At 34.9% G+C, this 26,599-nt stretch overlaps 1 protein-coding gene across 5 annotated transcripts in view; it reads left to right on the top strand.

The window, feature by feature from the left end:
* Positions 1-26,599, top strand: part of CAPRIN2 (caprin family member 2) — a 63,312-nt gene that overhangs the window by 13,961 nt on the left and 22,752 nt on the right. For all 5 annotated transcript variants that reach the window (XM_078156643.1, XM_078156647.1, XM_078156653.1 and 2 more), the window contains exons 5-10: positions 489-727; positions 2,157-2,239; positions 7,348-7,515; positions 12,795-12,838; positions 23,106-23,780; positions 25,784-25,906. In XM_078156643.1, coding sequence (XP_078012769.1) covers positions 489-727; positions 2,157-2,239; positions 7,348-7,515; positions 12,795-12,838; positions 23,106-23,780; positions 25,784-25,906 — 1,332 coding nt within the window. The remainder of the gene's footprint in view (positions 1-488; positions 728-2,156; positions 2,240-7,347; positions 7,516-12,794; positions 12,839-23,105; positions 23,781-25,783; positions 25,907-26,599) is intronic.

Consider the following 26,599-nt stretch of genomic DNA (forward strand, 5'->3'; position numbering starts at 1 on the left):
TAGAATATAAGCTCCTTAAAGACAAAAGACTGTTTTTGATGTTTTCTTTAGCTCTCCAGCAAAGTACCTGGTTTATAGTAAGTGCTTAATAAGTACATATTTGGTAGGTTTAAAAGCACTTAGTTGTAAATTGGCGTAATTAGAATTGGCTACTTATTCTATTACCTTTTTTAATTGTCACATGAGATTTGAGAATCTTTAGCCGTTTTGGGTTAGATGTTCTAAGAGTACAATTTCAGTGGCTTATAGGACAAAGGTAGCATCATGTAGGGAAAGTGCTAGATTTGAAGTCAAAGAATGTGATTTGGAATCCTAGCTCTGCTATTATAAGTCTTCATCTCCTGGGCTTGTAAAATAAGGAAGTAGACTAGCTCTTATATGAAGTCCTTTTTAATTCTAAATCTTATAAGCCTAGTTTTCTGTATATGAAATTGCTAGTTGGGAGGTATAGCTGACAGTCCATTTTAATAAGAATTTATTTTTAATAGCTCCTGAAGGCCCAAAAGAAGGCTCAGAGAAGAGAGCACATGATAAAACTTGAGGCCGAGAAAAAGAAGCTCCGGACTATATTTCAAGTTCAGTATGTCTTACAGAACTTCACACAAGAACATGTTCAAGAGGACTTCAAAGGTGGCTTGAATGGTGCAGTGTATTTGCCTTCAAGAGAACTAGACTACCTCATTAAGTTTTCAAAACTCACATGCCCTGAGAGAAACGAGAGTTTGAGGTACAGTAATGAAAATGTTCTCCTAAAATGGGACACGAATTTCATTTTACCTTATTGATATTTGGGAATTAGAAACAACTTTGAAGAACAGCAAATCCTATGATTGAGAGCTGGAGTATTTGGAAGGGGTAAATTTGGGATAAGAAACTAGTCCTTTCCTTAACTAGCCATATATTCTAATATTGTAGCACTGATTTCTTTTTTTTTGTGAGGCAATTGGGGTTAAGTGACTTGCCCAGGGTCACACAGCTAGTGAGTATCATGTGTCTGAGGCTGGATTTGAACTTGGGTCCTCCTGACTCCAGGGCTGATGCTCCATCTACTGCGCCACCTAGCTGTCTTCCCTTCTCATATATTCTTTGTAGCACTGATTCTTAAAAAGATTGTTCAAAGATCAGTCTAACCTTAATGTAAAACTGCTGAATTTGAGGATATTAGAAAAACTTGTTGTTAAGGTAAAAGCATGGTCTTTTTATTACCCCAGAGTTTTTACATCCTTATTTCTCTGCTGTTGAATAAAGAGTAAGCAAAATTTAGCTTATTCCAAAATAATTGAACTTTCAAAAAGAAGTACTTGGTATTCTGCCATCATCCTACAGGTAAAAACTAAATAAGTTAACCCAGTATCAAAGCACAAAGAGCAGATTTATACAAATTAGACTCTTTGAATATTTTTTTCTTCCTTTCTCCTCCAATACACCATTCCTTCCAGTTATCCATATTTGCCATCTTGTTTTAAACCAATAATCTTTATAAACGTTTTTTCTTTTTTAGAAAGTTTGGTGGTTTTTGTTTTATTCTGTTAAAGTGGGTTTAAAATTCATCTGTGAGAGATTTGATTTCTAAGAAATCTAAATCTGTATATGAAAGCTATAAAATGCAGTCATTCTTAGCCTCTTGCAGTTAGACACACTGGCTCCCCATGCTATCACCAGTACATGTTTGTCCATTTCCCTCCCTACTGAATGTAGGCTCAGGCAGTGTGTAAATGTATATTTACCCTAGACTAAACAAAACTTTTATCTGCCTAAATATCATGTGAAGGGCCCTTAAGTAATCCATAATGGAACTTAATGTATAATTTCTCTTATTGGACATCAGTTGTCATGAGTTGACAATACAGCATCAGTAAATTATAATTTTAAACTTGTCTGTCTCATAATAGCTCCTTGTGGTAAATGTGTGTAATGAATGCTGGCAATCAAAAGTCCCTAGCCTAAAGATTGCCTTTTTTTTTTAAGTTAGGTTGTTTCAGAAATTAACTTGAATTAGAAATCTTAAGTGGCTAATCAGCTTTAGCAGTTCAAGTTTAAGTTTTCCTTCCTGTTGGAAATAAAATTACTTTGACTATATATGGATAGGAATTTATAATGTGTCAATGCCACAACACGCTTCTTAAGTTGCTTTATTTTTGCCTTTTCATTTTCAGTATTGAAGACCAGATGGAACAGTCATCACTCTACTTTTGGGACCTCTTGGAAGGCAGTGAGAAAGCAGTGGTAGGAACAACATGTGAGTCTCTCTTCTGCTTGATGGATGCCTACAAACTTTATTCTGTGAAGTTTTGTATTAAGCTTAAATATTTAAAATGTGGGGAGGATCAGAACTCTCATCAGGCATCAGGGCATCCCATAAATTTCCAATTCTTTGCCATCACAAAAAGGGCTGCTATAACTAATTTTGTACATTGAGGTCCTTTTCCTTTGATCTCTTTGGGATATAGACATAGTAGTGGTATTGCTAGGTCAAAGGTATGCACATGTTTTTATGTATTTTTTTATTTTTGTTTTCGACATTCACTTTTATGAGATTTTGAGTTCCAGATTTTTCCCCCTCTGCCCCCACCCCCAGGATGGCATGTAAGCTGATATTGGCTCTACTTATACATTCATATTATAAACATATTTTCGCCTTTCATGTTGTGAAAGAAGAATCAGAACAAAAGGGAAAAACCACAAGAAAGAAAAAACAACAAAAAAGGAGAAAATAGTATGCCTCAGTTTACATTCAGACTCCATAGTTCTTTTCTCTGGGTGTGGATAGCATTTTCCATCATGAGTCTTTTGGGGTTGTCTTAGATCCTTGCATTGCTGAGAAGAGCTAAGTTTATCAAAGCTGGTTGTTGTACAGTGTTGCTGTTCCTGTGTGTACAATATTGGCCTGGTTCTGTTCACTTCATTCAGCATCAGTTTATGTAAGTCTTTCCAGGTTTTTTTGAAATCTGCTCATCTGAAATCTCATCATATCTTATAGAACAATAGTGTTCCATTACATTCAGATACCACAACTTCTTCAGCCATTCCCCAATTGATGAGCATCCCCTCAATGTCCAATTCTTTGCCACCACAGAAAGAGCTGCTATAAATATTTTTTGTACATGTGGTTCCTTTTCCCTTTTTTATGATCTCTTTGGGATACAGACCTAGCAGTGGTATTGCTGGGTCAAAGGGTATGCACAGTTCTATGGTTCTTTGGGCATAGTTCCAAATTGCTTTCTAGAAGGGTTAGATCAGCTCACAACTCACTAACAGTGCATTAGCATCTCAATTTTTCCACAGTCTCTCCAACATTTGTCATTTCTCTTTTCTGTCATATTAGCCAATTTGATAGGTGGTGATGTGGTACCTCAGAGTTGTTTTAATTTGCATTTCTTTAATCAAAAGTGATTTAGAGCATTTTTATGTGACTGTGGATAGCTTTAATTCCTTGAATGACTTTTATTCTTATTGATTTGACTCAGTTCTCTATATATTTGAAAAATGAGGCCTTTATCAAAGAAACTTGCTGTAAAAATGTTTTCCCACTTTTCTGCTTTCCTTCTAATCTTGGCTGCATTGGATTTGTTTGTGCAAAACCTTTTTAATTTGATGTTATCAAAATTATCCATTTTACATACCATAATGTTCTCTATCTCTTATTTTCTCATAAATTCTTCCCTTATTCATAGATCTGACAGGAAAGATATTCCATGCTTTCCTAATTTGATTATGATATCTCCCTTTTTGTCTAAATCATGTACTCATTTTAACCTTATCGTGGTATATGGTGGTAGATATTGGTCTGTACCTAATATCTGCCAAATTGCTTTTCAGTTTTCCTAGCGATTTTTCTTAGATACTTATTTCTTCTCACAATGCTTGGATCTTTGTGTTTATCAAACACTAGATTACTATGGTAATTTATTACTGTATTTATTGTGTACCTAATCTATTCTATTGGCCCACCACTCTTTTTCTTAGCTAGTACCAAATTGTTTTGATGATTACCACTTTGTAATACAGTTTGAAATCTGGTACTGCTAGGCCCCCTTCCTTCACATTTTTTTGTTGATTCCTCTGATATTTTTGACCTTTTGTTCTGCCAGATGAATTGTTATTTTTTTTCTAGTTGTATAAAATAATTTTTGGTAGTTTCATTGGTATGGCATTGAATAAGTAAATTAATATAGGTAGAATTGTTTTTTAAAATAATATTGACTCTGCCTACCATGAGAAATCAATATTTCTCCAGTTGTTTAGATCTGACTTTATTTGTTTAAAAAGTGTTTTGTAATTTTGTTCATGTAGTTCCTGGGTTTGTCTTAGCAAGTATTTTATATTGTCTAAAGTTATTTTAAATGAAATTTGCTAATCACTTTAAAAAGAACATACAGTACCTCTTTAAAGGGTGATAGAGGCAGCTGTGATATGTGTTTAGAACACTGGGATTGGATTCAGAAAGACTTGGGTTCCAATGCTGCCTTGGGATACATTAACTTTGTGAAGGTAAATAAATCACTTAGCATTTCTTTGCCTCAGGTGACATCTTAGGACTTGATAAATCCAGAATTGGAGCTACAGGTGTAGGCAGTTAACATCTTTTGCATATTGAGAAAGTACTTCTAGGTGGGGTTAGGAACTATAGTCATGAATTCTAACAAAATAAGGTATTGCTTCTTAGCTATAAATCACTACTTTAAAATCCATTTTGTTTATTTAAAAGACACAGTCTTTCTCATGTAGTAGAATAATAGATTTAGCTATACTTTGGTTTTTTGTCATTAAGTAATGTGATAGTAAGTTGCTTGATTCTGTTGTCAGTCAACAGTATTAAATGCTTATTGTATGTAAGGCACTGTATTTGGAACACACACAGGCAAAAAAAAAAAGAAAAAGACAAACCAAAAACTCACCAAAAAAACAGTCATTGCCCTTAACAAGCTCATACTCTAATGGGGAGAAAATGTGCCCATGTATAAACAAGCTATATCCAGGATAGATTATAGATAATCTCAGAGGAAAGATAGTTAGCATTAAGGGTAATTGAAGAAGGCTTCTTGTAGTAAATATGGTTTTAGCTGGGAATCCAAGGAAGCCAAGAGGTAGAGATGAGGAAGCTGAAAACTCCAGATTATGGGGGACAGCCACTGATTCAGGTGATAGAGGATCTTGTGTGAGGAATAGCAAGGATGTCTGCATCACTGGATTACACTTTAAGAGGGATAAAAATGTTTGGAAAAACCACTGTGGTGAATGGGATTGTGAGTCATTTGGGGAGGTGTAAAAGGATTGCTTTGCCATAGTGAAAGCTCAGTTGAGATTATGTAACATAAATTTGTAATAAAACAGTCATTATGCTTTTGTGATTTTCTCCAGCCTTGTTTAGCAGCATGTGAATAGGAGTGAAGGCCACAGATAATGACCTTAGATTTAGTTCAGGGGCCCCACCTTCTTCCGGAACCTTTTTCTTCTAAATTTTCTCAGAATACTAAATTGATGTGCATACCCTTTGACCCAATAATACCACTTCTGGGTCTGTATTCCAAAGACATCATAAAAATGGGAAAAGGACCCACATATACAAAAATATTTATAGCAGCTCTTTCTGTGGTGGCAAAGAATTGGAAATTGAGGGGGGATGCCCATCAGTTGGGGAATGACTGAACAAGTTGTGGTCTATGTGCTGTATGAAATGATGAGCAAGCAGATTTCAGAAAAACCTGGAAAGACTTGTATGGACTGATGCTGAATGAAGTGAGGAGAACATTGTACACAGTAACAGCCACATTGTAGGATGACTGACTTTGATAGACTTAGCTCTTTTCAGCAATGCAACGATCTAAGACAACTCCAAAAGACTCATGATGGAAATAGCTGTCCACATCTAGAGAAAGAACTATGGATTATTAATACAGATGGAAGCATACTATTTGCTCTCCTTTTCCTTTGTTGTTTTGTTTTATTGCTTCGTTCTCTTGTTTCCTCCCATTAGTTCTAATTGTTCTTTACATCATGACTAATAGGAAAATATGCCTTCTTGGGGCAGGATTCAGGAGAGGAGTGGGAGGGGGGAGAAAATTTAAAACTCAAAAATCTTGTGGAAGTGAATGTTGAAAACTAAAATTAGTTGTCAAAAAAAAGAAAAGAAAACCAGATCATCTTGGGAAAAAGATCTATATACCCGTTGTCACTGTTGGCACATTTGTCTTTTAACCTCATTATTCAACCGAAAATGCTCTCTCCAAAATTGCCAGTGATGTTTTAATTGCCATCTCCACTAGCTTTTTCTGAATCCTCATGCTTTGACTTCTTTTCAGTATTCATCACTGGCCACTCTGTTCTCTCTTTATTCTCTCACCTCTCTGACCATACCTTAGTCTCCTTTGACACATCATTGTTTTATCATGCCACTAACTGAGCATTCTCCCACGTGTCTGTTGTGGATCCCTTTCTTTTTTCTCTATATACTATTTCACATAATGACTTCAATTCTTTCCATTAGAATTAATGGAGAACTTCCTTCCAGTCCCTCACAAGGTCATCATCCTGGATGCTTCATTCTCCCTGATCCAATCAGTTGCCAAAACTTGTCATTTTTTGGTCTTCAGCATCTCTCCCTTGAATCTCTTTCTCTCGGCCCACATGGCTGCCACTCTAGTTTAGGCGTTATTCACCTTTTTACTAGATCAGTAGCTTTCTAATCGGTCCCTCTGCTTCAATCCTTTCCCTGCTCCATTCCATCCTTCACTAGCTACTGCCATCTTCTGCATGAGGCCTTTCTGGGTTTTCTCTTTGCCACTCTTCTTAGTTTACCCTACATATGAAAGCATATACATGTGTGTGTGTTTGTAGATATTTGTATGTTGTCTCTTTTTAATAGAATATAAATTATTTGAGGGAAGAGCATATTGTGTTTTTGTCTTTGTATTTCCATTGCCTGGCCCGTAGTACGTGCTTGATTGATGACTTTGGGTAAGAGTTTATAGAGAACGGATTGTGTGAGCTGTGCCTCATGGTAGACTCCAATTTCATAATGGACCAACTAGTAATCCTTAAGCTAGTCCATCATGTTATAGGAGCCTGGGTTAAATGATTTGCCAAACCAGTTTGCATTCTGTTTTTGTGCATGAAACTCTGCATGGCATAGAAATGGACTAGTTCTTAGGTAACTACCAGTTTTGTTCTAATACCTGCCTCTTCTTATAGAAGAAAAATGGGCTTCTGTCATATCTGAGGTTAAACTACAATTCTTTTTGTTTTTTATTTTTTTAATTTCACTGTGCCCATATCTTATGAGTGTGTGTGTGTTTGCAAACTAAAGGTTGCAAGGTTTCTAATCCTTTTAATGGCCCTCTTTCTTAGACAAACACATGAAGGATCTATTGTCTAAACTGCTGACCTCTGGCTATTTTGAAAGTATTCCAGTTCCCCGAAACAACATTATAAAGCAAAAAGAAGAATTGGATGAAGAAATCCGAGGAAAATCAGAGAAGAAACAGTTATTACAGACAGAATCTGTTAAAGAATCAGGTTTGCTATGAATAGTAGAATTTTTAATTCTGTGTTTTATACTAATCAGTGTGAATCATCTAGCCTTTTCTAAGCCACTTGTACATATTTGTTATCCATAATCAGGGAAATCTTTACTTGTTGCTGGATAGCCTTTTATTTAGGAAAAACTTGTCTTAATGCTAGACTGATGCTATTTAGGCTGGGAACCTTAAAAGAAATTCTAGGTTATGCTTTTAATGCTGAATTATGTTGCTTTTGGAAAACACTGATTAAAATAAGAAGTTTTAAAAATTATTAGTAGAATCATTCTATTATAGACTTTTGTTTTGTCCAAATTCAAGTATAGTAGAACCTGGAAAAAGTTGACAGGGAACAGATAACCTCAAAATATTACTTAAAATGGGATAATCCCATCTCCTTCGAAGTAGTAAAACACACCTCCCTTCATTAAAAAAAAATACAAAGCAAGTCTTTAATAAAACATAAAATAACACAAAATTTATAAACTCAATTATAAAATGATGATGTATTTTGTATTTTATAAAAAGCGTTTTATATAATAGGTCCCAGGTTCTATCCAGGTTTATTTCTTTCAGAAATACATTCTTAATTTTCAGATCACATATACATAATTACCACTAACAGTTTAAAGCAGTCTAGCAAAATTATGCAGTATAATTTCTGTTAATCATTGTAATGTGTCTACTTCATTCCAACTCATGGTTATAATTCATCCTACAAATTCTTTTTTGATGTGCATATTTTTCAAAAGAGTAGTGTAGCATTCTTGAGTTCTGGAAAGCAAAGAACATTTTAGTAACACTCTAAATGCTTAAAATGCAGCTAGGTGGTGCAGTGGATAGTAAGGAGGACCTGAGTTCAAATGTGGTCTCAGACCAGACACCTGACACTTACTGGCTATGTCACCCTGGGCAAGCCACTTAAACCTAATTGCCTTGCAGAAAAAAAAAATGCAGCATTTTATTACTTTGTTGATAAGAAAAATTGATTTGGAAAACATAATATTAGTTATCTTAAAATTATCACCGTTTAAATAACCTTTCTTTCCTGTACCATATGGGCAATTGGATTGATTATATTTTTGCTTTGTTCCCTTACTGTTTTTTATTTCTTTGGGAATTGTGTAGCTCATTTGGTACTTTTTCCTTTTAAAAATTTCAGTGATACTTCTTGTCTTTATGTCGGTTATTTCCCATCACCTGTTCCAGATTGAACCTTCCTTTGTGACAAAGAAAAATAAGCAAAAACATCCAGTACGGAAATCTTGTCTGACAATATAAATATTCTACTTTAGTAGTTCTTGTTCCTCTACCCATGTAGGAGCTATTTTTTTAAAAAAATATGTTTTCCAGGACGTTTTTTGTTTTTTTCCCTTATGGAGTTCAACTTCTTTTTAGTCATCTTTTCACTTACGTGGTTGAAGTCTTTGTGTATATCCTCTTGAATCTGCTTATTTTCCTGTGTATCAATTCATAAATATGTTTCCATATATTGACTAATTCTTGTCTCACAAGAACACTCCATTCATATACTGTAGTTTTTTTCAGCCATTCCCGAGTTCAATGGCACTTATTTGTTTCTAGTGATTGGCTACCACAAAGCATGCTGCTGTGGATATTTTGATGTACTTGTATATGTTCAATTATTTCAGTTGTGTCTGACTCTTCCTGACTGCATTCGGGGTTTTCTTGGTAAAGATTCTTGGTAAAGTGGTCTCACATTTCCTTCTCTAGCTCATTTACAGATGAGGAACTGAGTCAAATAGGGTTAAGTGGTTTGCCCAGGATTATACAACTAGTAAGTGTCTAGTTGGATTTGAACTCAGGAAGCTGAGTCTTCCTTGATTCCAAGCCCAGTGTCTATACACTGTGCCACGTAGCTGCCTCATACATGTGTATGTTTTATTTTAATTCTTTCGGCTATATGCAGGATAGTGGAATTGCTGAGAGAAAAGGAATAGATAGTTTAGTCACTTTTATTGTGTAATTTCAAACTGAAATCCAGAACAGCGGTATTAGTTCACATCTTCACCAACACAGCTCCATCTGTGTGCCTGCTCCCACATACCTATTTCAGTAAAAGCCTAAAGTTCTCACCAGACTGCATAAGAATAAAGAAATCCAATTAAAGATTATAGCAAATGCCTTCTGCCCCAGACCTGCCAAAAAGTCAGTTAGAAGACCACAGGCAATAGGGAAAGGTACACCTCTGGCAAAGTGAGTGTCAACATGACCAGAGACGGGACGTATGTAGCCTTTAAGATGTACGTATCTTGTGTTCAGAGGCAGCAAGAATAAAAAGTAGTCCTGAGAGCCCCTGGATGAGAATATAGTAGAAAAGCATAGTATTTAAGTTCAGAATTAATTTTTAAAAATATGTTCCATGTTAATTTGGGTTTACTACTAAATCTGTATTATAATTAGTATTGGCAATTATTATTTTGATATAGCCCAATTATGAACAGTGAAATCTCTCCAGTTGTTTATCTCCTTTATTTCTGTGAAGCATGATATATTTATATTCATATAAATCTTATATATCTTAATTTGTTAACTCCCAGCTGTCCATGGTATTTATAGCTGCTTTCTGTAGAATTTCTCTTATTTCTCCCTGGCTTTTGTTAGTACTACGTAGAAATGCTAATGATTTTTGTGAATTTATGCTGTATCCTACCATCTTTTAACTATTAATCATCTCAGTTTCATTGATGATTCTGTGGGCCTTCCTTTCTTCTGCCTTTTTCTTTTTTTCTTTCTTTTAAATTTTACTTTATTTTCAGTTCTAAATTCTCTCTTTCCCTTCACCCCTTTCCCCATTCAATATTCATTATATATTTTTCATGATATATTCACATATGAGTTAAATAAGGTGACAATTCACAGACTTGTCATACTCCTTCCCTAATCACCTTCACAAATAAGTTGTTCCATGTTCAGTTCTAATTGTTGCTTCTTGACCTGTATCCTGGCTCCTTAGGAGACAAGTAAGATGATTTTTTTTCTTCCAACCTAATACTTCTTGTTAATATGGTTCTATGTCAATGAAACAGTTCTATCATCCCTTTCATTCATATTTTGAGTTCTCATTAAGTCATAGAATGAGCCAATCAAACATTTGGATATAGAGTATTTTGAAGGATTGGGTGAGAAGGGAAGAATAGCGTATTTGCTTTTATTTAGAGAAAAATATTTGGGGACAGTAATGAGAAGATGGGGTACAGTTTTTTGTTTTGTTTCAAATAGTAAGTGACCCACAATTTCACTTAAAATCATCACCATACTTGTAGATTTATTTTTCATTCCGCACAGTCTGCATTGCAAACATTGTTATTCCAAATCTACTTCCAAAGTATGCAGTATCCCATATCATACCCTCTTCATTCATGTATTTCATATTCTCTGAGTTTAGAGTTAGATCCTTGGGTGCCTTACTCAGGCCAATGGAACTTGTACCATCATAGCCATTAGAAATTGTATCCGTTTTCTAAAATAGAGCCTTCAAACAGTACTCCCATCTCTTTGAGGACTTGCCACATTTTGCTGTGATCCACACAGTACAGGCTGTAGTGTAGCCAGTGAAACAAAAGTAGTTTTTTTTTTTCTGGCTCTCCATTGCTTTCTTCATAATCCAGCAAATGTTGGCAGTTTAACCTCTAATTCCTCTGCCTCTTCAAAAATCAGACTGTGTGTCTGGTAATGTTAGGTTCATATGTTGCTGAAGCCTTGCTTGCAGAATCTTAAGCATAATTTTGTTGGTGTGTGAAATGAGCATAATAAAAAATTTAGTAATTTGAAAATTGTTTGGCATTGCCCTTCTTTAGGATTGGGATGTAAAGTGATCTTTTCCAATGCAGGGGCCACTGTTGAATTTTTCAAATTTGCTGGCATATTGAGGGCAATACTTTAACAGCATCATCTTTTAGAATTATAAATAGCTCAGCTGGAATTCCATCACTTCCCCAGCCTTATTGTTAGCAATGCTTCCTAAAGTCCACTTGACTTCATTCTCTAGAATGTTTGGCTCTAGATCACTAACCACACCATTGTGCTTATAGGTTATTGGTGATATTTCTTATATAGTTTCTTATAGATCTTTCTTGTATAGTTCTTTTGTGTGTTCTTGCCACTTCTTAACCTCTTCTCCTTCTTTTAAGTCCCTACCATTTTTGACTTTTATCATGCCCATTTTTGCATGAAATATTCCCTTGATATCTCTAATTTTCTTGATGAAATCTCTTGTAAGTCTTCATAGAACTGAGCAACTTTGGCCTCTTTGGTTAGAACATAGACATGTTACTGTGATGTTGAATGGTTAAGGAAACAATTATTATAAGATCGAAGCTTTTACCTTTTGTTTTTTGTTTTTGTTCCTTATTGCTATGGTTAGCATAAATAAATGTTGTATTTTGTCAGAAGTTTTTTTATGCATCTATGGAAATAATTTTCCTCTAACCTGATGTATGATCAACTTAAAAGCACAATTCTTATTTGACACAGATAATGAACTTTTTTATTGAAAGGAAAGGGTGAATTCTTTTATAATCCAAGGAGGTGTACCTCTTGTGTTCTTTCTTTTATCATTACCATCCAAACTCAGTGCCATACTTTTCCTTGGCCCCCACTTGGGTTTGGGAGATGCTACTGGTGCTTCTGTCTGTTTGGATTATAGCTGTTATTTACTTGGATTAACCCAGGATCATGCTGGTAAATGTTTAATGACTTTGTCAACAAAATTATACACCCCACACTTAAGCTTAATCTGCACTACTAATGTTTTCTTTACCACTTTAAGTCTAGAGTACACAATCAGTACAATAAATGAAGCCTCGATTTGTAGTGTTTGCTGATTTCTAAGGTAAAAATGCTCACACTGAAAATTTAAGAGTTGTTTTATGCAAACCAATATGAGCTGGTTCCAGGATACCCTTGCCAAGTGCCTTTTCTTGTGGGACCTGTGCTATGACTCCCCATAGTAAGTATTTGAAGATATGAGGGCTTAATGAGGAAACTCATCTTTCAATAGGAGGGAATATGACTTAGCCATGTTTTAATGAAAACTACCAAGTTAAGTTCATCATAAAACATAAAACCTGTACCATAAAGAGTAAAGGCTAGTGGTGGACCACTTTATGATTTTGGATCATATATTGTGACAAGTAAAAAACATTGTTATGTTTATGAATACTTTTAGTACAAGAAATAGTTGTTAGTGATCCAGTGTAGGAAAAAAAAAATCTTTGTGTGAATTTCACCTAACATATTCTCCTTTTTCCCTAGAATCTCTTATGGAACATACACAGCCTGAGATACAACCACAAGAGGTAAGAGATACTGAAAAGAGCTTTACTGATGTAATTAATGAGTATCTTTCTCACGACAGTGTTAATGATTAGCATTTAAAGGTGGGACAGAGTTCTAACTAGACTTTCTTCTTTTTTTTTTGTAATTCATGTGTTTTCTGATTCTGGTTGCATTTGTGTAAAAGCTTTTTAGTTAATGTGATTCCAGAGAGAACCAATGATGGAGCATGCTATCTACCTCCTGACAGAGAGGTGATGGACCCAGATTCTAGAATGAAACCTATATTTTGGGGACATGACCAATGTAGGAATTGTTTGCTTACCTGTGCATTTTTGTTGTAAGAGTTTCTTTTCTTTTCTCTTCTTTCAGGGGTGGGGGAGATGGGAGGGAAAGAATATTATAGATTTTTGTTATTTTGGAAAAAATAAAATTTTTAAATGTATATAGTTGAGATTCTGTTTTGTATAATCCCTTCTCACCCATATCTGATTATAATATTAGTTGTCATTTAGAACTTTGAGAGGACAATTAAGTGGCACAGTAGATAAAGCTCTGGGCCTGTAGTCGGAAAGACTCATCTTCCTGATTTGAAATTTACCCTCAGACACTAACTAGTTGTGTGAACCTGGGCAAGTCATTTAACCCTGTTTACCTCAGTTTCCTTGTCTATAAAATGAGCTGGAAAGGAAATAGCAAACCACTCCAGTATCTTTGCCAGGAAAACCCCAAATGGGATCACACAAAGAAAGGCACAAATGACTAACAAAAACCACTTTGAGGTTTGCAAAATGTTTTTACATGTATTTTCTTGTTTGATCCTCACTACAGTCTTGTGAGCTTATAAGTGCTGATATTATCCCCATTTCATAGATGAAGAAGTTGGATTTGAGAGACCTTGACTTGCCAAAAACAGATTATGAACCTTGGGTCTTCTTGATACTAACATTCCATCCACTATGCCCTGTAGTTGTCTTCTTTTTTCTTGCTATTTAAAAATTGTGCAACTTTTCTTGTGTAGATCATTCATTCACTTAGGATTTATTGTGACATATATATTGTAAGATACTGGCTTAAAACTTTCAATTGGACTACTTTCCAGCTTTTTCAACAGCTCTTATCCATTGAAGATTTTTCCAGAGTAGTTTGTGTTCTTTGTGGTTGAAAAAAAACCTAGATTCTTTGTGCATTTTTTTAGGTCTTCCTTTTTTCTTTTATTTAGTACTATTTTGTTTTGTAGTTTGTGATATCGTAGCATTAAGCTGCTCTCCTTTCATACTCTTCTTCATTCTATAAAATTTTCCTTTTATAATTTTGGTGTGGTACTAAATCTTGAGTACTTTGAGTATTATCATTTTTAATGTATTTGCATAGCCCAATTGTGAATAAAAATAGAATTTCCAACTTAGGTCTCTCTTGTTTACATAAATTGGCTTGCGGTTTTATTTATGTACATTTTGGGTTTGGTAGGTTAACTGCCAGATGTTTTCATGCATTTTATTATCTTAAATGGAACCTTTTTCCCTCCATTTGTTGTTGGCTTTCTAAGTAAATATATCTCCAAGCAAAATCATTTTGCTTCGTTTTAGTTCTGTGCATATTGCCTCAATTTCTCATCTCGTCACTACAGTTAACATTTTTCCATAAAACCATAAGTCAATCAACGTTCCTGGATCAAATTCACTGTTCATAGTAAATATTTGTTTAAACATATTTCTTTAGTCTATTTGCTAATCAATAGTTTTATGTCAGTATTCATTACTGAATATGTGGTTTTCTTTCTGGTTTCTTTTCTTGGTTTAGCTAGCAGAACCATATTTGTCTGAGGAGTTTAGTAAGGTACCTTCATTCTCCCTCCCCCTTCCCCTTTCAACCAGTTTATGCAGTAGTGGAAATTGTTGCTTTTTAAATATTTTCTAGAATCTACTTGTAAATCCATCTGTATCAGGATTTTCCTATCTCTCTACCCTTGAGAGTTGATTTTTGGCAATCTAGTTTTTCTTTCTTTTACCTAGTGGCCTCTTTTATTGACTTTTTCAAAACCAACTTTATTTTTATCAACTAAAGTCTTTTGTTTTCAATTATATTTACTTCTTTGACTTGATTTTGTTGTTGTTGTTATAGGCTCAATTCAGTAATCTTTATCTTTTGTCAGTTTTGCTTTGAGCTCTCTTTTCCCTTTTTCTCAAGTGGAAATATTAAGGATATCTTTAACTTTGTACCACAGATTTTTGTGTTTCTCATTATTTTCTTTAATTTTTATGATTTGTTCTTACACAGTATTTATGATCCCATTAATACTTTTAGTATGTCTTCCTTGTTTCATTTATGAAAATCTTTGTTCTAGCCCACAGCCCATTATTATTACCTTTTTTATTTTTATATTGTATTCATTTCTGAATTGTGCTTTCTTTCCCTTGTAACAAAGATGAAAAAAGGGGTGAAAAAGTTCAGCAAAACCAACCAATACACAAGCTGTACCTGATAGCACATGCCACATCCTACATTTAGTTTTCCTCTTATCTCCTCGGTGAAGCATGTATGTTGCTTCAACTCTTCTATTTAGAGCTAAACTTGGTCATTATGTGAAATTTTCATTATTTTCTTTGCATTTATGTTGTAAATCCATATGTATTTTCCTAGTTCTGCTTGCTGTATCAGTTTTCATGAATCTTCCCATGTTTCCCTTAATTCTTCAGTTATTGTTTCTTGTGGCAAACGGACCTAAGTGCTGTCAAATCCAAACCCTTCATTTACAATGACTTTTCTATAGAGGCAGTGAGCATCACAGGTGGGATTTATTTAGATATTACCCAGGTCTTGCATACTTACTTTAACTAAAGCTCTTTGATACGACAAAAAGTGCTGCTATGAATGTTTTGCTTCATATGGGACCTTGTTTCTTGACATATCATCTGGATCAGAAGGCATGGCCATTTTATTTTTCCCCTTACATGGTTCCAAATTGCTTTCCAAAATAATTAGGCCATTTCACAGTTTCACCAACAATGTATTTTTAGTTCCTGTCTTCTCTCAGCCTCTCCATCATTGAAATATTTTTATTTCAAAATATTTTTAATGTCTTAATTTTGCTGAATATGAGATAAAATTTTAGGGTTGTTTTAATTTGTACTTTTTAGTAATTTGGAGCTATCTTTCATGTGATTGTTCAATGATCTATTTTTTTTTATCAAGGCTCTAAAAAAATAAGTGTCCAAAGATTTCTATTCAGTGATCAGTAAAGGTCTATGTTGAGGTAGCTATGTTGCACAGTAGGTAGAGTAATGTGCCTGGAGTCAGGAAGACCTGAATTTAAATATGGCCTCTGACATTTACTAGCTGTGTGACCTGGGACAATTCACTTAACCTCTCTTTGCCTCAGTTTCCTCAGTTATAAAAGTTGTTAAGATCAAATGAGATAATATTTGTAAAACACTTATTAGCATAGTGGGCTTTATATGATGCTAGCAATAATTACAATTATCTTTTTTTCAGATATAATTTTTCTCTTTCTTTTACATTTAAGTGCCCAATGAACATCTTTCTAAATGGAGTCTTTATGTAATGCAGTTAGTTCTTAAGTATTTAAAGAAAAAGGTATGGCATTCAGTGCATATAAATTTCATATTGCTATTGTTTCATTTCTGGTAGCTTTGCATTGTAATTTTCTTGATTTTCTTGATTGTATTTTTGGCTTGTCCAAAGTGGCTGTGCCCCTTCTTTTTAAAAGAAATCCAGCTGAAGTTTAGTATTTTCTACTTTAGTCTTTCATTTTATTTTAACTGTCTGTTGTTTCTTTTATAGAACAAGATGTTGTTTACTGTTTTCTAGTCTCTTCTACAACCCTCCAACATTTTGGGTTTACACCATTAATATTTGATGTTATAACTATTTTTCCCCTCTAAAAATTAAAAAAAATGTTAAAATCAGTGTTCATCCTCCTTTCTTTGCAGAGGTGGGTTATAATGGCTATGGAGTTGTCAAACACAGTTGATAGGTTAATTGGTTTTGCATAAATAATTTTTCTCTTTTTAATCTTTGTTGCAAAGAATGGTCCCCTGAGGAGGGGAATGAATGGAATATGTTTGTAAATGAGGGTAATATGAAAACAAAAAATCAGCTCTAAGTACCCAGAGCCTGTTTTGCTTACAATAATCCTATCCTAGTTTCCTCCCTTTCCTACAGACGTGCTTCCTCATCCCCTCTCCATGTAGGCATACATAAATTATTGAATCATGTTCACTTAAAAAATATGTGTGTACATTTTGGTGTGGCTTGTTTTACTTGAAATGGTTCCCTTTCCCATTTCAGAGTTGCTACCCCTAGTCTCAGAATGATCACTTTATTGTAGTTTTACTACTATAATTTTTTTTAAGGAAACAAAAAGCATTTATTAAGCACCCACTGTGTGTCAGGAACTGGGGAGACAAAACCAAAGCAGATGGAGACTGGGATTAGAACTGTGATTTAATTGCGATAGAGAACTCTCAGAAGAGTAAACTCTTTATAGAAAGATAATCCCTGCTCTCAAGGAGATTTTTCTAGAGGAGTGGGGAGAGAAGGAAATACATAAAAGGAAGATTCAGGGGATGGGGAGACTGAAAAACATCAAGTGTGCAGCTTGGAGAAGGCAGAGGGCTGCCTGGGCTGGCCTTTCTCCTTAAATGGAGGTTTTAGGAGGCACCATCCAATTGGAGGGAGAGGCTGCCGGTGTGGAAGGTACTTCTTATGGGTGGATTCTGGAGCTGGAGGGAAGCTTCAGAGTGAAGAGCTGAGACACGATAGAGGAGGTCTGGGGTGCTTGTAGAGAGGAAAAAAGTATGGCTATTAGCAAGATATAATTGCACAATATTCAATTTTCATTTATCATTTCTGTTTGCATTGCAGCAGTCATTGTATATGTCATTTTCTTGGTTCTGCTTATTTTACCCCTGTATCAGTTCACATAAGTCTTTATTCCCCATGTATCTCTGAATTCTGCATATTCATTGTTTCTTACAGAGCAGTGATATTCTATGACATTTAACTACCACAATTGGTGCAGTCTTTCCATGGTCAATAGGGCATCTACTTCCAAGAGAATCAGCATTGTAGAATTTCAGGGTAGAAAAAGACCTTGGAGGTCATCTAGTACAATTCATCCCAGAATAAGAAATCCTTTCCAACAATTTCAACCAGTAGTCACCCCACATATGCTTGAAGACTGCTAGTGAAGAAGAAACAAGTACCTCCCCAGGCAACTCATCCCTCTTTTGGTCAGCACGTATTGTTAAGAAACTTTTTCTAGGGGCAGCTACATCACTCAGTGGATGGAGCACCTGCCCTATAGTCAGGAGGACCTGAGTTCAAATGCAGCCTCAGACACATGATACTCACTAGCTGTATGACCTTGGGCAAGTCACTTAACCCCAATTGCCTCACCTAAAAAAAGTTATAAAGAAAAGAAACTTTTCCTTATATTGAGCCTAAATCAGCCACTTCCACCAGTTATTTTCAGTTCTGTCCCCCTAAAGCTAAGCAGAACAAACCTAGTCCCTCTTCCTTGTAGAACAGTCTTTCAAATGCGTTAACAATTATTGTTGATAACTCTTGCCTTCTCTTGCCTAAATGATCCCAGTTCATTCAACCAATCTTTCTCTTACAGCATGGTGTCTGGTCCTCTCACCTTCATGGTTGCCCTTCCCTTGAGGGCACTTCATATCATAAATACCCTTTCCAAATATGCCCAGAACCAACCACATGACCCCAAATATGGTCTGATCAGGACAGATCATAGTAGAATAGTTCACCTACCTTGTTCTGGTCTCTGTCTTTGTTAACCATTTGTAGCAGCAAAGAATTGAAGTGGATAACCTCTGATTGCTTTACTTTCCTCAAGTGTAAAATGGGGATAATATTGTTGCGGTTTATGGTTGCCAGGAACCTGGACAACACAGTTTGGGGTTGCTGGGAACTCTGAAATGTTAGGGTACAAGGCAGTGTCTGCCTGGAATGGATTCACTCACTCAAACCATTTTCCAGTCAAGAGGCAGTTTATTGTAATGCCTATAGAAGTGGGCAGGGTTCCTATAGATCATGAGCCCCTCTGCCCTTCTTCTGTTTTTAACAACCTTTAGTTGTTGTTTGCTGATTTCAAGAACTATTAAGTTTCTTGTACCTCTTTTCTCTTCTAGAATACTATTTTATGATCAACCATGTCTGTAGGTGACTTTGACTTGTTCCCTTAATGACCTTATTGATTAGGTGGGACTTCCAAGCCAAATCAGTATAAGATTTCAAGCTATTTCAACATGTTTACTTTGTTTTCTATGCATATTATTGCGTTTTAAAGATTCTCCTATAGTCAATTTTTTTTTAAGGCAGTTGGGGTTAAGTGACGTGCCCAGGGTCACATAGCTAGTAAGTGTTGAGTGTTTGGTCTGAGGCTGGATTTGAACTCAGGTAACGCTGACTCCAGGGCTGGTGTACTATCCACTGTGCCACCTACCTGCCCCTGCTATAGTTTTTACTTTTGGTTACGACTCTGCATCGATGCACCAACTGTTTTTCAGCCTATGGCTTTATTTTCTGACATTTTTTTCCCCCTAAACTATCATTTTTTCCTTTTTGAATTTTCCTTTTAAGAGCTCTGATTTTTAATGGCTGTAATTCTTGTATACTCTTCCTTTTTTGAGGATTTTAATAAAATTGTTGCCTTCTGATTCTCCTCTGTTTACCTCATTATTTCTTAAATTATTTTACATGTCACTTCAATTTACTTGTTTCCCCTGTAGAATTTTTTTTCATTTAATGATGTTTGTCTTTCTCTTGTTTTTATTTTATTTGATGTATTTCTTACCTCTTTGAGGTGATAAAGAGAAGCCAACCTTAGAAGTTCTAACTTGCCTATCATCTACATTGATTTTAAGAGATTCAAACAAATGGGTATAATAAGAAAACTAGAGGTTTAGCAGCATGTTGTTTAGATTTGTAAATGGGTCCAGTAGAGACATGTAGGTATTATACAGTTTTTTATAGAGGACAGATAGATGTCTTAAGATTTATTTTCATTTTCTTCCACTGTATAGGGAGCATTAGGAAGGAATCAGACCTCTCTTCCATGGTGAGAGAGGAAGGTTGTTTAGTTATGGTATGAATTCTGATATTTAAACTTGTTTTGAAGAATGATGATGTCAGAAGTTTCTTTGGCATTCCTCTGTTCACTACCTTGTGGTTGGCTGACTTGTAAGGCTTGAGGAGATTTAGGCCAAGGCTTTAGTCATAAAAATGCAGCTCTTTAAGAATGTTAAACACCCATCCATATGTACCCTGGAGACCACTGACTTGGTACTGGTAAATGCTCTGGTAAAGGTAGAATACTAATCTTGAAAGCCCAGAATCTAAGAGTGATACAAGATATTTCCTCATGGAACATTCTTAGGTGGATAAAAGTGAGGGAACTACAGAATATCTGGACCAATTTTGATTTTTACTGAATCATTTCCATTTGTGAAAGTAAACACTAACTTTGTCATATTTTATATGTCATCATATTTTATATAAATTTTGTTGCCATTTAAACTCCACTTCTTTAATGTTGTTGTATATGGCTTTATGGTTGCTTTGGTTTATGAATGCACTGGTTATTGCATTAGTTCATTTAAGTCTTCCCAAATTTCTTTGAATTCTTCATATATCTTTCTTATGACACAGTGATAACATTATATTCCCATATAATATATGTTAAGGCATTTCTTAATCATTAGTCATATACTTTGTTTCTAATCTTTTTCAGTTACAAATAGTATTGAGATGAGTAATTTTGTACAGATAAAATCTGGTTGTCTATAAATAACATCCTTTTGGTACAAACCTATGGTAAGAGTAACTTACAAATTCTTTTCCAAAATGGTTGAACCAACTAGCAATACATTTGTTTTATTGCATCCATTCCAACAGGGAGTTATTTTTGAAATTGCTTATTCATGGGATGCCTGTCTTTTGGGGAATGGCTAAACATGATTGTAATGGAATTGTGGTATAAGAAATGACAAGCAGAATGATTTCAGAAAAACCTGGAAAGACTTACATAAACTGATACATAGTGAAGTGAACAAAACCAGGAGAATGTTGTACACAGTAACAGCAATATTGTTCAGTGAAGAACTATGAATGACTAAATATTCTCAGCAATATTCTAAGACATTCCCAAAGGAAGCATACTATCTGCCTCCAGAGAAAGAACTGATATTGTTTGAACACAGACTGAAGCATGCTATTTTTCACTTTTTAAAAATTCTTTTTATTTTATTCAAGCCTTCTTGTACAAAATGACTAGTATGGAAATGTTCTACATGATTGCACATGCATAACCTATAACTGCTTATTGTCGCAGGAAAGGGGGAGGGGAGGGAGGGATAGAATTTGGAATTCAAAACTTTTTTTAAAAAAATGCTAAAAATTGTTTTAACATGTAATTGGGGGAAATAGTTTTAAAAATTAAAAACAGTAAGCCACTTAAAAAAAAACACAACACTGCTGTGTTCATACTCTTAGACCACAGGCTAAGGGAGACTGACTCACAATCTTAAATTTGTATCGGTTCCCTGTGTATTATGTATGTCAGAATTATCAGATGCTTTGTGCAAAGATATGGGCTGGAGAAAATATTTTTTTCCAGGTACATTTTACTTATGTAAAAGTTTTGTAATTTTTGTATAGTCAAAATAATCTATTGTGTGTTTTGTCATGTTTACAAATTCAAGTTGCAAGTTTACAAATTCTTTCTCTTGAATGAATAAATTGGTTCCTTATGTTTAGTTTACTCATTTGGAATTTTTTGTGCAATATAGTATTTAAAACTCTGGTCTAAACTTATTTTTCACCAAACTGCTGTCTAGTTTTCTCACTACTTCTTGAAGAAAGAAGTCTTTCCCTAGTATTTCATTTTCTAGGGCTTGTCAAAGACTAGAACGACAGGCAGTCTATTCTATTTTTTTTAGTTCAGGAGATAGTTACAGTAATTACTGCTATATGATATAACTTAAGAACTAAATAATGCCAAATCCCTTCATTCCTGATTTTTTCCCTGTTATTTGCATAGATGTTTTTGACCTTTTGTTCCTCCATATGAATATTGCTTTTTAAAAAATCTGTTGAGTGATTTTTAACTTTTTTTAAAATAATTGATAATTAGATAAGAATTAGTTTTGTGGATTAACTTAAATAATACTTATATTGGTATAACCTAGTCATCAGTATTGGATATTTAGTTATGCTTTAGTTTTGTTTTGGAGAAGGGTTGTATCTTAAATGGATTCTTTTTTATTTCTCCTAGATTTTTCTTAGTAATGCTGATGATGTTTGGCTTTTTAAAAATATTGTGCTGTTTTACTGATGCTGTTACTTGGGGTCTTCTTGATTTATTTTCTAGGGTTTTTAAAAGTTAACTTTAATGTCTTGGTCAAAGAGTAATAATTTTGACTCCTTTCCCTACACTAGTTCTCTTAATTTCTTATTACTGTAGTTAGCATTTCTAGTTATTTGACAAAAAAGTATTGGTGAGCGTGGACAGAATTGATTAGCTCCTGATCCTGCTAGGAAAGCTTTCAGCATTTTTCCATTACAAATCATATTAGTACTTGGTTTTAGATAAATGTTTTTTATAATATTAAAGAAAGATCCTTTTCTTCTATGTTTTTTGAAAAACATGAATGATTGTCATACTTCTGTCAAAAACCTTTTCTGTATCTTTTGTTGGTGTCTTCATATGGTTTTTGTTCTTGTCAATAAGCATTTTTTAAATGCTAAACCATTATTTAGTTTTTAGTATCAATCATATTTGTTCATAATACACAAATGCTTTAGACTCTAACCCAGTAAGTCATAAGCCACAGTGTTCTTTCCTTGTAAGATACTAAGTTACTATGTAGTTTCCTATGTAGAATACAGTAAGCCAAATAGAGTTCATCAAAGAAGTGTAAAGATACTTCTGGTCTTTTGTTTTTTCCTTAAGCAATCAAAGGCAACAACTACTAAGTAAGACCTAGGACGTGATCTGTAGTCCTCAAATAGGTATAGTTTTGTTTTTGTGGACTATAGGGTTTTCTGAACCCTTTCTTCAGTTTCTCTATCAGTGTCTTCTACTTAGGCTGTTATATCATGCTCCTCCTTTATTTGTCCATTTGCCTGCTCTGATTTTGTTTGTAGCATAGTGAAAGAGATCTTGGCAAAAACAGGCACATTTATTCAATCAAATAAATAACCTTCCTAATTTTATATCTTAAGCATAAGTGGACTTCTCTGGCTTAGTTTCTCAACAGACGCTACCTGTCTGAAGTTGAGTATTCAAGCAAGAAACCAGAAGGACAGCAATCTTGGAAAGAAGATTATACCAGGAAGCCAAATCTTACAAAATGCTGGGAAGTGATTGCTGACTTAGAAGGGCAGAAGAAGCTGGAGTCCCTGATGTCTTGGGATTCTGTTAAGCAACAGGAGACTGCAAAACCTGTGTTAACTCCAGAACAGGATAATCAGGAGAGTCCAAAATCTGCTACTCTTGATCTTCAGGAAGAACAGAAGACCCAAGAAATCTCTAAATCCAACATAGTTCATGGGACATGGGAACAAGACATTCCTAAATCTAATGCGGTCTGTGGTCAGGAGGAACAGAAGAAAAAAGAGTCACTAAAGCCCTGGGTTGCTCCTCTGCAGAAAGAGTTGGAGCCAAAGAAACAGACTTCCAAATCTTGGACTCCTGCACAGAATGAACAGAAGGCCATTAGGTCTTGGCCAGCTTCAGTTCATGAAGAGCAAGATACAAAGCCACCTGAGATTCCAGAGCCATGGGAAGCCAATGTTGAGAGTCAAAAACAGGCTTTACTACAGCAGTTACAATCTCCTTCAAAGTCTTGGAGACCTCCAGCCGCAAGCCTTGTAATGAATGGGCAACTGATGACCAGAAAGTATGATTCAGAATCCAAAGATGTGAGTTGATGGGCATTATTCTTCTGTTGGCATTATAGAGAACTTGTTATCTAATTATATTGAGACCCCTTTTTATAACCCTTGCCAAAATAGCTCAAAAGAGATTTAATTTTGTCTTTTATTTACAAGATCCAGCTACCTTTGAAATATTCCATTTGTCTTTAGCTACTTCAGTTTGAGGTGAAATTTCTTCATGTGCAAACTAGCTAATTAACTTGGTGCTGAAGTCACAGTTACTGGTACTGAAATGGTGACTCTTACATTTTAGAACTGAGAACACAGATAGCAACATAATCATAAAGTAAAAAAGTAGGTAATGTACACAAACACTAGGGAATAACGAAAACTTTGTATTAGAAATAATATTCTAGGCACAAGAATGACCTGGTATGGTTAATCCTGTTGCTTCACTTTCATGCTTATGTTTGTTGATGTGGCTTCCCAACACCAGTTTGTATATATTTGTTAAGATAAGACATTTTGGTAGCTAAGATATGATCCAAATTTGAATTTTGCCCTAGGATATGGTAGAAATAGAAATGTTTCCTTCAGAGGTGAAACAGTAGGTATAAAGATAATTCATAGAGTAGCTAGCAGTGTTGCATAGGAGAACATAGAGTGAGGGGGAAAAAGAGCAGCTATGTCCAAGGAAACACTTGTGAGCCAACAGTTTTGATTATTTGTTATTATACATTTAGCTATTGAGAATTTATACCTTCATTCAAGTTCAAGCTTTATAATGGATTGTGAAAGGTTTTAGTGAATCTTTTGTGATCCCTATGGGTTATTGTGTCTTTAATCCTTTTGTTTTAAATCATTTGTGTTGCCCACAATGCAAAATATATATCCCTTGTTAAAGATATAAAATTTTTTGTATTGATCAGTCTTTTACACCTCAAAAAAGACTTGCTTACAGTTGAACTCAAACCAAGGTTTTTCTCTGCAACCTTGTGATCCTTGGACATATTCAAGCATAGAATAAAATGAATAAATGACCCCCAGCTTACATCTGTCTGATGGAAAGGGTATCTTGGTGGCAGAATTATTGCCACAGCTCTGATTTATTTGTCCTGCACTACCTTTTAAAAAAATGTTATGATCACTAACCTTACTTTTCTAAGGTTGCCTCTGCAGAATGTTGCTCTTCTTTTGTATTTTATGAACTAAATTTGGCAGATAAGTTAAATTACAATATGATTTTATGCCAGTGTTTATAAAACTAAAACTTAACCATAGTTCTCAAGCATATCTTTGTTAACCTTTTTTCCCCCTTTTTCTTTATAAAATCAGAATCTTTATATGTGGCTTCTTTCTACCACTGTTTTACTCTTGAATGGAATTTGGTATAAGGATGGCTTTTTGTGTTGGGGCCTATCTGCTTCCTGAGACATCAGAAAGGCCCATATGTTTGGCAAACTCATCTCATAGACAGCCTGAGGTCCAGAATACATATAGTAATAGGTGTAACTATACTTAAGGGTAGAACTTGAAGGTGAAATATGGCAATGTTTTGATGATCTGGAGATTACTTTATACAGCAACCTTAACTTCCTAGAGCATGGAAAGAACCAAAAAAACTTAGGAAGTGAAAATCCATATTTATGGACTTGGCTCTCAATTACTAAATGGTACACGGTGGCTGCATTATAGTTAGCTGGTCAGTCACTTCTACATGAGTCATTAGGCATATACACATCAGCCCTTGAGTGGCATCATTGTACTATGCAGTATGGCATCGATGACACTAAGTCATCATGAATAAGATTAAATTATGGTGCTTGTGTTTAAGATTATGGAGAGCAATATAATATACTTTTGAGCCCATCTAAAAGGGCTTAAAAATTTCAAAGATAGGGGAACACTTACTTGTGAAGTCCCCTTTTCCTAGTGATTCTGGATGTGAAATGTTACTGTAAATTATTTCTTAGTAACTTAATGGCAAAGATTTTTTTAATAGAAAAATTTAATTGCATTTTCTTCTACCTTATGGACTTCCCTTTCAGGTGCCTAAGCTTTTGAATCAGTCTGCAGATACCCCTTCTGCCCCTCCAAGTGATTCAGTTCTAAGGAAAGAAAAGCTTCAGGATCTGATGACTCAGATTCAGGGAACTTATAACTTTATGCAGGTAAGAATCTAAGTGGCTCTTTAATATGTAGGGCCATTAAAACAATTGCTTGTCAGCACTTTACTTCAAATGAACAAAATTGGGTATGCACTGTGTGTTCAATAATGTTTAGGATTTAAAAGTATGATAGTTTCTGTCTTCAAATATCTTATAGCTCATTTGGGGAGATAATAGTAGTGATATTTAGCACTTAGATAGTGCTCTAAGGTTGCAGAGCACCTTAGGAGTATTATTTCATTTTATCCTTCCAACAAGGTACTTGAGATGTAGGTGCTATTTTTTCTCCTCTTTTATGACCTGTCCAGGGTTAGATAGCTAGTAAGTATCTGAGGAAGCATTTGCACTCAGGTCTTCCCTCCTCTAGGTCTGGTACTCTATTCACTGTACCACCTATCTGCCTTGCCGAAAACAAACTGTGTTGGATCAAGCTATGTAAAAGCCTAGATTTTCTAGGCTAAATCAGGTGGTGTCAGATAAGTATCGTAGAAGTTCAAAAGTTAAGGTCATTGAATGTAAAACGAGAAAGGGAATGGCTGGATTTGATTGGTATAGGGAGGAAAGAGAGAATTCAAGTTTAAGGGGTATCATCAACTCAATAACATGAACTATTATGTGCCTGAGACAAAATAAATTGGAGTTTCTCTTAGTTTACTTGAATAAAGGCTTACCACACAGAAATGAGGGCTAAGATAT

The sequence above is a fragment of the Phascolarctos cinereus genome, unplaced genomic scaffold (genome assembly GCF_003287225.1).
Source record: "Phascolarctos cinereus isolate Bilbo 61053 unplaced genomic scaffold, phaCin_HiC Scaffold_1;HRSCAF=81, whole genome shotgun sequence".
NCBI lineage: Eukaryota > Metazoa > Chordata > Mammalia > Diprotodontia > Phascolarctidae > Phascolarctos > Phascolarctos cinereus.